The sequence below is a fragment of the Eleutherodactylus coqui genome, chromosome 6 (assembly GCF_035609145.1).
Source record: "Eleutherodactylus coqui strain aEleCoq1 chromosome 6, aEleCoq1.hap1, whole genome shotgun sequence".
NCBI lineage: Eukaryota > Metazoa > Chordata > Amphibia > Anura > Eleutherodactylidae > Eleutherodactylus > Eleutherodactylus coqui.
Window position 1 is genome coordinate 211,275,379 of NC_089842.1, and position 15,730 is coordinate 211,291,108.

At 38.1% G+C, this 15,730-nt stretch overlaps 1 protein-coding gene across 10 annotated transcripts in view; it reads left to right on the plus strand.

The window, feature by feature from the left end:
• Positions 1-15,730, plus strand: part of GPHN (gephyrin) — a 399,070-nt gene that overhangs the window by 355,822 nt on the left and 27,518 nt on the right. For 6 of the 10 annotated variants that reach the window (XM_066608687.1, XM_066608688.1, XM_066608690.1 and 3 more), the window contains 2 exons: positions 13,435-13,477; positions 14,428-14,565. In XM_066608687.1, the coding sequence (XP_066464784.1) occupies positions 13,435-13,477; positions 14,428-14,565 (181 nt within the window). Of the gene's footprint in view, positions 1-11,705; positions 11,769-13,434; positions 13,478-14,427; positions 14,566-15,730 lie in introns of all 10 variants that reach the window. The other 4 variants (XM_066608689.1, XM_066608686.1, XM_066608692.1 and 1 more) reach the window with 1 other exon arrangement.

Genomic DNA, 15,730 nt, shown 5'->3' on the forward strand with positions numbered 1-15,730 from the left:
AAACGCTGCTGACCCCATCTGTTGTGCAATCTTGCAGAGGTCTTCGGTTTGAAAGAGCGTATCATAAATATCTGTTAGCATTATTCAGTGATGGGTAGGCTTGAAGGGTAGCAGTAAAGGTTATTGATAGTTAGAGGACAGGCACCTTGAGAATAGAAGGTAGTTCAGTAGAAGTAATTGCTCTCCTACAATGTTTGTTTGCTTAAAGGTTCAGTTATGGATTGAAAGATAGGGGTTTAAAATTATGCTCAGAAACGTTTTACAATAAGGCAGTAATAGATTCCTACTTTCACAATGACTTGACAGCCTTCCGTTGACCAGCTGTGCTTCATTTGGTCTGTTGACCTATGAATCTCCTCAAAACCTTATATCTAAATAACCATATCTAGTTCTCCAATAAAGAAATGATCTAAACAATAGTGCCCACCTACTTCAAAAAAAACCCAAGAATTCACAGATGCTGTTCTAAGTTGTAATGAATGTCTTTACGCGTGGTCAATCCATGAAAAATCCGGAACCGCTTACATTTCCTTAACCAGAAAACCAATGTCAAATTTTGAAATTTTACAGAGAAAAAGGAGGTGAGGGTGAATGCAAATAAGTGCATGGCTTTAATGTGGATGCTGCATTTTGTACTGCGAGCTCACCTGCATGTATCTTCTTTGTATGTATATACTGTGGTTATAAAAAGTCTACATACTTAATAAAATTGCAGATTTTTGTGATTAAATTCTTGAGACTAGTATAAGTCATGTCAGACCGTTCTCATCTTTAGGGTTGCCTTTTAACCAAGAAATATGCATGTGAGACAGTTCTGCCGTAGAGGAGCTATTGCAAGACTTTTATCCTTAAAGAGGTCCATTTGTAAACTATTAATGGGCTATCCACCAGTACATTGGTGGAGGTCCGTCGTCCAGGACCTCTGCCAGTCAGCTTTTCTTTGGGCCACTGTACTCATGCACTTAACTGATTTCTGCAGTGGCCAGGCTTGATATAACAGGCAAAGTTTTTATTCACTTCAATGGGAACTTTGCCTGTAATACCAAACCTGGCTATTGCAGTGAGAATGGAGCTATCTGTTTCTTGCAGATATATCTCCGTGCACAAGAGCACTGGCCCTGCAAAAACCTGATTGGCGGAGGTTCATGACTGCAGACCTCTGCTGAAGATAGGCCATCAATAGGTTACAACTTTACAACCCTTTTAATAATGACTTGCTTTAAGTGGACATTTTGGAGGATGAAATTGCTCCTCTGTTCTCTAGCAGAAGTCTGAAGCCTTTCATGCCACTACATCTGTGCATCCAAAGCTACATCCTATCCCTGGTATCTGGTCTAGAACGTTGCCATAGCTCAGGTTCTGTGGGCCCAATGTCTGATGTTAGCATTGTCCCGATGGTGCCACATTGTCTCGATTCTTTCCACAGTACAACTAATGGTTTAAACATTTTTTATACCCGTCTTCTCATAGAGATCTCTCAAAAAGACCCCATAGATGTTTTGTAAGATGGAATATCTTCGTAGCAACCAAGAAAGCTTGACATCCCATAAACATGGAAGCAAAACTTGGCCTTCGGTTACTTATAAACTTTTTCCACTATACCAGGGAGGTGAACCTGTGTATAAATATAGCCCGAATAATCTTAGCTGTAAGTCCATGAAGAGAAAAACTTAGCCTGTTTGTAGATTATGGCCACCACTATTTTAGGCTTCTTTTAGATTTCCACTGGGCAGTTTCCATCATGGGTTCCATCTAAAATACTATAAAAATAGCTGTGCTATTTTTCCAATTAAAATGATGGGAACGAGATGGAACACATTGTAGTCAATGGGCTCTGTCATGCTCCAACAGTTTCCATTATTTTGACAGATCTGAAACACTGTTTTATTTTCGTTTTTTGCACAGAAGAATGGAAATCGGACAGATGATTATTGACTTTTACTCACAATTGGTTGTATTTGAACATAAGTACATCCCTTATTAGTACTTCCCTTTTCAACTTTACAGGTTTTGTTTTTTTTAAATTGCGGCCTCTATTTGTCTTTACTTTAGTTTAGTTGATTCTGGCAGTAAAGCTTGAAAAAGTCCGACATGCTTTATCTTGGTTTCATGCTTTCCACCATGAAGATCTTCAGTTTCAATATGAATATGGAGTCTTTATTTATAACCACTGTAAGTTTGTCTATATATACAGCTACATATATACATATATATGTACTATGTGTACTGATTGTAATTTTTATTAATTTTTTCCTTTAATTGCTGTATTTGTGGCTATGTCCTGAATCCAGATAATAGCCTATACTTATAACTCATGCATACTACAAGTAGTATCCTCACAGGGCATTATAAGTATGAATAAGTCTGCATGTCATTATGACTGTCTGGCATTATTACACTTTGACATCATGTACTTCTGTAAAATAAATTCTGTTGAGGGAGTGGGAGATCTTCACTGATGGCAACTGCATTGCTTCAAAAATGGTTGGGAAGAGGTTACCATATTTAGTTGCGTCATAGATCTTGTGGATTCACTCCCTTTTGTATGTTAAAACATTTCCGGAATGAGAATTACAGGCAAAGATCCAGTATAATTCATGGTTTCTTGTAGACATCCAACATAGGGAGGGCTTGATGTTGCTTTACGCCTGCCTTCCATAGTGTTTGGTCCTTCATGTACCCATAGCATGCCTGTATACTCCATGTCTATTGTACCCAAATGATTTTTAAATAAACTGTATAGTTTTACAAGAAGCAAATGTTGATATAGCTGTGAAACACAGAGTTTTTATTACACATATCACAGTATGTATGCTTTGTTCCAGGTTTTGATATGTAAGCATATAATTACACCCACAAAGTGCCAACATTGGTTCAACTGAAGAAGTGATTAAGATTTGAAGATGACAGTTTGTGGGTCCAGTTACCCCACACGTGACATATTCCTTCACATAGTCGTCACATAGATTTCAAATTAATATTTCTACTGGGTTCTTTATTTTACCTTTATATCCGGTGAGCTTCCAATGGTCCTGGCATTCGTTATTTACTGATGCAAGGTCTTTGGTACCTATAGTTTGAGTTCCACATACGTAATTCATTCCTGTATAGTTCACATATATTATACTGTCCTTCAGCAGTATATGGGAAACTATTCAGAGACTCCATAACAGTAACAATTTGGCAGAACTGACCTCACCGCAAAATCATTTCCGATCTCCTGTTTTGTCCATCCTCCGCTAGGTTAATACTGTGGGCCTGTAGCTATTGAACACGGTCAAGGCTACATCTTGCAATAAATTTGGCCTTGAAATCGCAAAGCAAAAATATTGTTGGAAGACGTCTGCTGAGATTGTGGCATAGGTACAGTAGAAAAGAGATGGACCCATAGCATGGAACATTAATTTGCCAGAGTTTGCAACCCAGGACAGGTGGGCATGGTGTAAGTTTCCCTCTCCATGCCTTTTTTATAAGTAGGTACTTGTTTTCTATTAGTGTAGTTCCTCTGTTGAAGAGTGTTGTGTACAGGTTCTCCCCACCTAATAGTAAATGGGACCAAGCAGGGCATTGTAGTACAGTACATCATATCTTTTAAAACGTGTTTAGAATTTAGCAAAAAAAAACCCCGTCCTTAATTGCTGAAATACACATGAGCTACAACATACTCATACATACCAATTTTTACCTCTATACACCTTCAATCTCCTTAACCCAAACTCAGTGGTTACCAAAATAACAAAGCCACTATATCCATCTCTATGGAGGTAGGCGATTATTTATTAAGCAATCTCGTAGGGAACATTTTGAGATATGTCTTGACCACCTTCTAGAAGTCCAAAACTGATAAAATTATATTCTGATATTTTTGGAATTCTCATGTCCTTGAAAGTTGGCTTTTATGTTGTATAAGCACTGGGTTCACAAAGCTATATCACTTTGGCATGTACTGTGCCTATGTAAGTGTATTCTAGGCAGCTGTGCCAGGTAGGTTATGAAGTAAATATGAAGTCCAAGTTACACGGAAAAACAAAATTTGCATTGTTTAGATCTCGGTCGGTCTCCAACCCACAAAAACCTTACTAACTTGGGGTCCTGCAATGTTAAGTTCTGGAAACTACTTCTTACCTTTATTTCTCTCCTTCATGACATGGGCCTGGTCATGACAAAAAGTTCATGATACATGTATAGATGTGAAGGGTTTTGCATTGGTATTAAGGGGATAAAAAGCAAGAAGGTTTTCTGCATAATGGGTCCCCAGGTAAGTTTTAAATGGGTGCCTGGACAACAAATCAACTGTTGGCAAAAAGCAAAAACAAATTTTGTGTCAATGCCAAATGATATCCATGTCTAGACAAATATTGGTACTGTATTATGGTTTTAATACCAGATGAAAAGCATAGACTTGTATTGAAGTTGACATAGGACAACCTTCAATAGCTAGCATACAATTTCAGATATTCCAGAAGTATAACAAACTGATTTTTTTTTTGTTCTTTGGCAAATGCTCCTTTTTGTGTACTTGATTTAATTATAATACTGGCGGACCATTTTAAGAGCTTCTATTGAGTCACTCCAATAATATAATGTCCAAAATCAATCAAAGTAAAATGAAAATGATATTTTAGCTTTTTTAAATCCCAATCTGAATGCTGACATTTCTTTGAGCCTGAGCATTGATTGATAGGAGCATCATTTTTTTCTGCATGTATAATAATTATAGTTTGTTTTATTTCTTTCCTCATTTTGTTTTTAAAAAAACCTTTTTGGAAAAATTAATAGCTTTGTCTTAGGTCAGACTTTTGTCTGCTCCAGGGTAAGATAAAATCTAAATGAACTGATTGTTCTTTTTGAACCTTGTGACTTCAGATCACTGAAATGAAAATAATATAAAAGGGTTTTTCAATGTACAAACCTGATTTATCAGGCAATTATTGGAAACCATGAACTGGGATCCTTACTGATATCTTCAACTAAAAGGTCTCTCTACTCAGTAACTAAACTATCCATCAGCTACCCAATGCCTCTTTGTGGATTTTATGAGTTTTTGACTTCTTCAAACAGAATCAAATGGACCGTAAACTTTTCTTGATGCTGGGATCTTTTTGTTCAAGGTATTGGTCAGGGTCATAACATTTGCAGACCTTCTCAATTTTTTTTTTTTAAATTGGCAGTTCTCATTTAACTTTTCTATGCCCTTAAAACTTTCTAGACACATAGACAATTTGATTGATGGCTATTCATTTAAAACGTATTGTGCTACAACAGGATCCAATTAGGGTATTTTCCTATTTCTTTGTAACTCTTTTGTCAGTGATTGTGATTATTACGTAGAAATTATGTTATTGAAATGTTTTAAGTTAGCATTTTATGATGGGTGTAGTAAAAAATCAGTGGTTCTTAGTTGCTCCCATCATGAAGTGCTGGCACATGATATACTGTGTATGTTACAACTACTGCAGGTAAGTGTCAATTTGCCTATTGAATTTCTAACCTTTTATTTCCTTCCTCAATGTTGGCATAAGCTGTTACTCATTTCATGTTTTTTTTTCTTCATTTTCGTGCTTTTTTAATTTTAGTATTAGTTGTATAATTATGTATCTCAATTTTTTGATGAGGGAGCCAACTTCAGCTCTCCAGCAGCTAACAAAGTCGAACTCTGGCAAAATGACTCAACTTTGGCAGAAGGCTGAACCTTCCAGCTTTGTACCTGTGTACTACTTCTTATGAAGCTTTACTGAATCATGAACTTTCCATAATCATGACTAATGTGTTAGTCCAGTCCATGCACAAAGATGAGGCTGCAAGAGGAGGTATAGCCATGGCATATATCATAGGGACTAACATTTCTGCATAGATTAAAACCAATCTGGAGCCAGGGACCCGGTTAGTGAAGATTTTGGAAATGTTGATTGGTAGGTCAAATATCTAACGAGTTTTTAGTGTTTGGCTGGACTGGAAATGTGCACTATAGCATAATAATAGAAGTAATTGAAAAAACAGCTTTAAAAATGAAGTCCAGTAGACTAAGGACCACAGATTGCAGTACAAGATAGATTTTCCACTTTCTTATGAACATACACAGCTTTTAACCCTAAACACATTATCATTTCTTTGCTTTTAGCTCATTTAACGGAGTCTATTAATGTTCAAGAGCCACTAATCTTCACACATATCAGTATAGAATGTTAATAGTTAAAGGGGTTTTCTTGAACTGAGATATTGATCGGTCATCAATACCGTATTAGTGGGGAGCTGCCTCTTGTGACTCTGCCAATCGGCTGATTGAAGAGGCTGGGCCAAGTGTCATGGCCTCTTTTCAGGCTTGTGGTATCACATTTATAGGTCATATTGCCTGTGAACTAAGTGAATGGGACTGAGCCGCAATACCAGGCACAACTACTATGCAGTGTATAGCTCTGTACTCAGTGAAGTAACCGCAGCGCTCACCTGATCATTGCTGTCATTTCAAACAGCTGATCGGCAGGGAAATTGAGTGACAGACCTCCACTGACCAGATATTGATGGCCTATCCTAAGGATAAGGTCATCAATATGATAGTCCCAGAAAAAAACCCATTTTAAACAGAGCTCAGAAAGGAGTTTGATCTTAGATGATCAATTTTTCAATGTAAATATTTCTTGACTAAGCCTATTGAATGAAAACGGGCACTCCTTTTGAATTAAAGGTTCTTTTTTCACATTACACTATTAAAAGTCTTAGGAGGCTGGACAAAAATCTGTCTGGGATGATTTAGTAAATCCTGCATTAAGCAGGATATTGGACCCAATAACCCTGGAGGTGACCCCTTCAAACTTTACGATTCTATGATAGGTCATCAATGTCACGTTGGCGGGGGCACCCCTCGCTAATTAGCTGTCTAAATGGAACAATGCTACAAAATCCCTAAATGTATGGCATGATGGTGTATGAAACAATGGAAAGAAAGATCGGTGGGGATGCTGAGAGTCATTCCCCCACTGAATATTGTAATCTCAAAACTCATTTAAATCCCTATTCTTAGGAGTTGTTTGATTAAAAAGGGATGCCCCATCAGGACCACACTTTTCCCGCTATGTACCAGACTCAACGTGACCATGTACTAGATAGCCTTTCACTTATTTGAATGTATGCTGTGTAATTTCACTTTTTCTTCTTCATAGCATCTGCTGAGTCCCCGAGGAATCAGCTGTTGTAGTTGGGATTTTCGTCAAATGAGCCTGCTGTAATCAGATATTTTTTTTTTTAGACCAGGTCATGGCCGGTTTCCACTTAGGATAACTCTAATCCAAAAATGTAGTACTTAGGACCACACAAAAATATCTGTTTTTCAACGTGATGAACAAATAAGGGAGATGGAATAAATCCTCCACAGTGCCACCAATTGAAAGGCAGCATTCCTTCAAGTCAAAGTTAGACTTTTTATACAAGTCTTGTTACAATGACTGGGAATTACAAGCAAAGCCAGACTCCATGTACATACAGCTGTTTCAGGGTTCTTGCCTTTCAATAGGTGGCACTGTGGAAGATTTATTCCATCTCCCTTATTTGCATATTACCCAGAGGAGCGTGCGTGGCCATTTGAGTCTCCTCACTTAGTTCATAGTATATAGTTGCTCTTCCTAAGGAGAAAAGAGCGTTTCTGACCAATGTGATGAACACCTCCAAAGAATATAATGAGCTGCCTGGTCCTATGAAGACCAAACCAACCAGGGCAAAACAAAGAGAATATTTAATAATTCAGGAGTTGTTCTCTTACTCTGCTATGTAGGAAGCGAGGGCCCCTACTATGGCTTTACATGGGTTTTGTCCCCCCTCAAACATTTCACTTGACAACAACTCCTTTCACATTCTCTTATTCAGGACAGAGAATTCGTCCTTTTCCTTAAATGTCATCACAGTAAGGTCACGGAGACATGCTTCTCTGATAAACAAATTACTTGATTTGTTCCAATGCAACTCTCAAGGAGCTGTTTAATCCTCTGACCATGACTAAATAAACCTTCAAGCATTCTTTGAGCTCCTTCATGCAAGATCTTTATCGCAAGTGACATGCGTTTCACAAAGCAAAATGGTCACTCTCATTTCTCCTATAAATCAAGCGAATGCACGCAATAAATTATATTTATTAGACATGAAAACTATGCAATATATTAAACTGGGTTTCCTTCAACTTAAAATTGCTTCACAACCACCCTGTCCTTTATGGTTGTTGTTGACCAGGATGTGCGACTGCTGTAGACAATCATTGGCTTTAGAAGGTCACTGCTGTGACCAGTAATTGCCTGGAGCAGTCAAAAATCCTGGTTAGCAGTAACCAGGAAGAATAGAGAGGTTGTAAGGCAATTTTAAAGCAACCCTCTAGTCCAGAAGCAAAGATGTCCACGCCAGATTCTCTGACTGACTGCCTGATGCACACTTTGTACTAGTATGCATCATTAGTCCAAGACACTATACACCTGCTTTTATTGACCAGGTGAGCAGTACTGGCCGGTCACATCAGCATGTAGTGTCTTCAACTACTGAATAAGGAAGATAGAACAATACCTCTGCAGCGCCAGCTATTGGAAGGCAGTATTCCTGTAAAAGTCTGACCCTTTATACAGGTCTTTGTAACAATGGTTGGGAATTGAAAACCAAGCTAAAATCCATACACAGACAGCTGTTTCGGGGTGTTTGCCGCTCATCAGTGTGCAGTGGGATTCTGGCTTGGCTAGTGAGAGGCCTGTGACATGAGTCAAGAGGGGTATCATCACTCCTTAAGGAGAGCACCTAGAAGGTGAGTGAGGAGACTTATAAGGCCATGCATGCTCATCTGGGAAATATATGCAAATAAGGAAGATGGAATCATTGTTACAAAGATCTGTATAAAGGGTCGGACATTGATTTGCAGGAATGCTGCCATCCAATAGGTGGCACTGCGGAGGTATTGTTCCATCTTCATTATTTGTATATATTTCCCAGAGGAGCATGCATGGCCTTATAAGTCTCCTCAGTGTGCATCATGTAGTTAGAGAGGCGGTTTGGCCCTCTTTGTTTCTTTAGGATGGTGGCTTTTAGTTGTGGGAAACCACTTAAAGTAGTAAAGGGAGAAAAATTGTTTAAGAAAATGAATGAAGACATCAATTTGTTACTCTAGACTTTTAAAAACAATTTTTATTAGTTTGCATCACCAATGACCATATAAAACCCATAATAATAATGAGATTATACAGTTATCAGACAGAGAATTGGAATACAAAATCATAAAATGCAGTAATAAAAACAAATGAAAAAATACTATAAAAGAAGATAATAAAGAAAATGTAAAAAAAATCTATCCCCCTTCACAACCTCATAAGCATTTCCAGATCTTTTTTTTTCCCTCTCCAAGGTCTTCTGGTATGCATAAAAAGTAGAAATTTATTTATTTAAACATAAACTAATTTTTCCAACATAGTATAACTATTGACCCAGCTCTCCCATACTTCATAAGTGGGAGGAGATTGCTAATCCACAGTTTGATAATGCACTACCTCCCCCAGAAAAACAACCTTCTTTACATTACTGCAGTCTTTAGAAGCCCATTGCAGGTCTTCTTCCAATACGTTGATTACATGTCATATAACTACGAGGTGCTACTTTAATCAGCTCCTGCAATGGGAGTGCCCCAGTTTACCCAGTAAATCAATTACTGTCCATGCAGCTTCCTGTTTACTGCAGTCATGTCCTCTAGTATTGGTTGTCGGTTTGGAGTTTTGCTGACATAAGGGTCCATAGTAACCCCATTCTGTTTGCATGAAACTGGACAACCGTGTGTATATTTTTAGATTATCTGGTAGTCATGATTTTCTTTCTTTAAGTTAGGTTACATTTATTTGGAATTTCATAGCATAAACCTGAAATGTGTTTGAACTGTAGTAGAATGAGTCTTTTGAAAGCATGGTCCAAAAATTGTATTTCTTTAAGATTTAACTGTACACTTTGGTAATATGCATAGCTATGCATCTATTTATTCAGTTGGCGGGCTTGACAGGCGATCTCAAGTTGTTTATAACTTTTTAATACCAACTGACACACTCATCATATTGGGTAAAGAATCGGTAGGCTTTTAAAATGATTGTCCACGATTTTAAAAAAGAGGGTGTGGGGGGAAGGGGGATGCTTTTTTTCCCCCAGAAATAGTACCACCATTGTCCATGGGTTGTGACTGGTAGAGCTGTTCAATTCCATTCACTTGAATATTGTAATACCAAATACAACCAGGTGGGTATGAGTGGCACTGTGTCTGGGGTAAAGCAGACCCTTCTTCTTAATTCTGGACCACCCCTTTAAGTGCCAGAGTTATAGCAGAAGCTAATTGTTTAATCACATTTGTTTCTATGAATTTTAATAATGAGTCATAATAATTATACATCAACATTTTTTATTAATATATGGTGCTATTCGAATAGTTGCTCTGAATACATTTCTCTTTGTATTCTTCCCAAGTCAACATTAAAAACTCAATATTTTTTAAATTTTTGTTCTGTGTACAAGATCAAGATTGGTGTGTAATATGAGAAACTGCTTATAAATTATTTATGTCTTAGTATCAATTCAAAATCTGTCTTTTTATGCCCTTTATTTTACTTGCTTAAAAGGGGAAGGGTACTGATTAGAGATGAGCGAACGTACTCGGATAGGCACTACTCGTCCGAGTAATGTGCCTTATCCGAGTACCGCTGTACTCGTGCAGAAAGATTCGGGGCGCTCCGCTGCTGACAGGTGAGTCGCAGCGGGGAGCGGGGCAGAGCGGCCGGGAGAGAAGGAGAGAAAGATCTCCCCTCCGTTCCTCCCCGCTCTCCCCTGCAGCTCCCCGCTCCGCAGCGCGTCCCGAATCTTTCTGCACGAGTACAGCGGTACTCGGATAAGGCACATTACTCGGACGAGTAGTGCTTATCCGAGTACGTTCGCTCATCTCTAGTACTGATACAAAATTTAAGGGAAGCCATCACATTAAAAATACAGTCCAATTTGCAGCATCTTATGAAGCCATATAACCTGAATAGATATATATGGGAAAAGAATCAATATAACCAGTAGTTTATTAATTTAAACCCCTGCTCATTCTGGGCTTTATGAGTCCAGTGGGAGGTCTTACTCAGTGATTGACAGTCTTAGTAGGACCGCCCACTGAACTCCTAAACCCAAAATGAGCAGAGGTTTAAAGGAATACATTTCTAGTTATACTCATTTTCTCACAAAACAATGTATTAAACTGCTCAGCATATTTTCTCTAACACATAATGCCTGCAGATTAGACTACATTTTCAACATGATGGTTCATTACTATTACAAAGGGTGTCTGAACTGTTAATGTATGGTTTCAAGGATAAAGTTGCGTACTACAAAAGATTTATGAAGAAAGCTCTATATTCAAATACCAGTTATGTTATTGTTATTTTAGCAGTTTTTTTTTCTTTTTTGCTTATACCGTAATACCGACAAATCCCATGCTTCATCAACCACATCATTTGTAATGACCAAATTCCCGGTCAAGAATATTCATTCTATCCTAGCTCATGTCAATCTAGCACACTCTATCTAAAATTTGTTTAGAGAGCAACAAAAATAATTAAGCAGGATTGTGACATAGCTAAACTGTGACCCAACGTTTCTGCGACTTAATTCAAGAATCTCAAGTGTCTCTGCTCATTTTCAATCTTTTGTTTTTGTCCATGCAATAGCTCCACTATAAATTGGAAGGGCTTAAAGATGAACTCAGGAGGAGTAGAGGCTGCGAAACAAGAGTAACTATTACTGATCAAAGGAGCTGCTTCCATTCGCAAAAAAGATGCTTTGCGCTATGAGTTTGAGCTCCTTATTATATTTCGTGAAGATTCCTGACTTTCATTTTACTTCCTTAGCGCTGTCTTTCCACTAACATTTTTCTCTTATTAGCTTTTCTCTTGTGTCCTTTGGATATATGTTTTTTTCCACGCTAGTTCTTTACTAGTCTACTTGTTTATTTTTAGGACTCTTTTGTGTTGTTCTAGTTTCATTTCTCAGTTCTAAACTTAATTTGAAGCACTTCTACTCACGTGTTCTGTACTCCATGTGTACCTGTCCAACCATAATGTCCATAGATTGTAGGAGGTGTTATTTTTGGAGGTCCAATCTTCTCATGACTCTGCTCCACCATTATTCATTTTCATCTCCTTCATCTGTCCTGATTTTTGGTTCAGGCTTTGTTTCTTGAATTCAAAACTCCAAAAAGTTCTCTTATTTATAAAGTGGATGACCTTAAAAACAATATATTAATATTTCATAGTATTAACTTATTGTGTAACTTTCCCTCAAGAGGAAGTATCATTTTGTTGTTAAGAGTATCGGTGTAGATGAAGCTGTGATGACATGGAGAAGAGAGTCATGCTTTCATCTTATATTGAAGTTTTGGAATGCTCATTTGCAAGACTACAGTTACTCTGTTACAATGGAGCGATAACTTTTCTCCTGTCTATTGGTGGATGTGCTACCATCACAGGACTTTATTGAAACTTTTTTTTTTTATCATCTTCAAATTTTAACACCTGGATAAAGACACTGTAAATAGCTTCTAGAATGTTGACTCTAAATGTTCTAGCCAGTACTCCTCAACCATTTTAGAAGACATTTTCTGGCTATATAGTTGTTGCCCAAATTTCAAGAAATTCAGGGCACTACAAATTTAAAAAACAAATCCGAACCAAATCATGAGACATTTTGTCAATGAAATGTATCTGTTTTGCTTTTCAAACATCGTTTTCCAGGAAGGGCAGTCATACACCACCATTAGCTGCAACATTTCTGTCATATTTTGTCCCATTACAGCAAGTAGGCTGTGTTGCTTGGTAGATTTCAACCTGTTGTGTGGATGTACATATTATCAGTTTATGGGCTGGCTTCTGTATGGATATAATAAAATAGCTTATGCCCTCTGATATTGAATGTCATAAGCCCTACCTAAATTGACACACTCTAACATGGGTGACCTATCCAGTCATTGATAGTCGATGAACATTCTAAGGATTTTATGAATAATGATGGCCTTTCGTGACAGCTCAAGATTTCCTATTTGCAATGTTGTAAATTCAAGTTCATAGTTCATGGCTATACCTAAATTCCAAAAAGTGTTACATCAAATGTGACTTACTGGTAAATGTTTTATGCATACTGTAGACCTATTGAAATTCTGTTTCCTTGGCTGAATATCTGATACCTTACTTTGTTTGAATGTTGTTCATATTAAATTTGGGCCCTTCTGCTTATCGATGAAGAGTATTTCCAAGGAGCCTGCCCATGAATTGCCTTCCATGCTAGAAGGGTTGGAGCACATTGTCGGACAATGCGTTACAAGTCACTATGGCATTAAAGGTCGAATACATGTGGTTTTTTTACTTACTCTTGTTACTGATGTGCTGTTTGCTCTCTTTACAGGTCCAATCCAGATGTAGCAGCAAGGAAAACATCCTCAGAGCTAGTAAGTACTTCTTAAATATGAAGATGTGTATGAAAATTATTTCTGTCTGAGGTGTCTCTTCACTAAAAACTAGAATTAAAGTACTATCCATAAAGTCACAAAAATTGCTATAGTCCCATTGTAAAGTTCTTTACAAAATTATTGTACATAAAAGGTTGAGTGACTTTGTAAATACTTTGTTTAATTTATCTTGTACTGATCCTTGGTTACAGCATTGTCATTGGACATAGTCGACAAACTTGACAGGAGACTGAACCTTAATGGCTTAAAAGGATTGTGCCAAGATATAAAGTTATCCACTATTTGCAGAATAACTCTGATTGTGGGGGTCCACCAATTGGAACCCTTGCCATTCTTGAGAAGGTCCCCACATGAATGAAGCAAGTTGCCTCTCCATTCATTTCAATATGAGCAGTTGAAAATGTAGATTCCAAGTGCTCGGCAATCTCTGGTGCTTTCACTGCAATAAATAAAATATTGGGGCTCATGCCCGACCTTCATTCCATTCATGCTAGGACTTTCGGGACCTCCGTTCTCAGGATTGATGGGCATCCCAGAGATTGGACCCCTACACATTATAAACTTATCCTCTATCCTGTGAATAGGGGCTAACTTTATACCATGGCACAACCCCTTTAACTGAGCTCCCACAATGCAGTACGGCAGTTTGTTTTTCTGACTGTAGACCCTTGTATAGTGCCAGGTAGGATGACGCTTTCCAAGATGCAAATCACCAGAACACTGAACTAGAAGGGAGTGATGGTAGATTTCAGTTGTTAAACCATCATAATTGTGACTGCAGACCCGGACTATGATAATAACTGTTTGTTACCTATTACACAGCTTTGTGGGATTTTTTTTAGCATATTGTATGTTTTTTTTCCTCTACAGTTACCACAGTGATTATTACTAAGTTCTCTACAGTCTTTCTCAATGTGTTTCAATTCTAGGCCACAGCGCCGTTGACATCACTAAGGTAGCAAGAAGACACCGTATGTCTCCGTTTCCTCTAACATCCATGGATAAAGCCTTCATTACAGTCCTGGAGATGACTCCAGTTCTAGGGACTGAAATAATAAATTACAGAGGTACCTTGTCAGTTTCTCTATGGATAACACACTGGTTAACCTTGTGGATTAATGAGTTTGGTTATGACCAACACCCGATCCCTGGGCAGCAACAGCAGAGAAAGCTCAGATGAAGATGGGACCCAGTTTATTTCACTGACAAGTACCCAGTGGTTAGTGCTTGTAATTACAAGTACACAGCAGTATTGACCGCTGAGACTCCTGAGCCTGATTAAACAGTAAAAATCAGTAATAGTATAATAAATGCTGAATTATCAACACAAACCCCACTTGTCTACTCATATATGTAATATCCCCCTCCCCTGCAGAATGGGGCTTGAAGACCCCATCCGGATGCAGAATGACTGACTGTTCCTGGAAGACATCTAGTCCTCCAACTTGTAGTGTAATAAATGCACATAAGTGTCCATAGCCCTTCAAGCTGGTCATGCAGTTGAGGCAAAAGTTGCTGAAAGTGTCCGATTTTGGGCAACTATCGACTGCAAAATTAACACGAATGATTGTTCAGGACAGTTATTGGAAAACTTCTGTTTCCTGGAATAGCAATCAGCTGAGTTGGAGTCCCAAAATCTTCACTGTAGGTGGTGGGATCATTTGTATGAATGATCTCATGGGCAATCTCTCTCTTGCATTGTGGCTGATCATTAACTTGTTTACATTACAGCCTTTCATAGAATGACTTTAAATGGGACTACAAGTTTTGAACACAGTGATCCTCATCATTGGGTTATCCCAACTGGACACACCTGTTCATTTGCCATAATAGCACATGTGGATATCTTAGTGGGGTCCCTCCTTTTCCCTGACTTCCCCTTTTAATGTCACATGATGAGTGCCTTGAATGTGCATGAATGCATCCATGGCACTACATCATTCAAGATACAGAGCAGAGAGAAAGAGACTTGAGTGTCTTGTGCTACAAAAATATATTGTTCTAGGGTGGACTAGACACAAAATTAAGTGTAGATTTTAGGGCATTCTGTGAATTTTCAGACCTGTAGCATGCCTTGTAGGGAGCTAGCAATTATTTACATGGCTGGTGCATCTTAGTAACTCAATTTATAGAATCGTGCAGTTAACTTGACATGTTATGTGATAATCTAACATTTGCTACATCTGTATGTGGCATATTTGTGCCAGATTTTTAGAGCTAATCTCACCCATT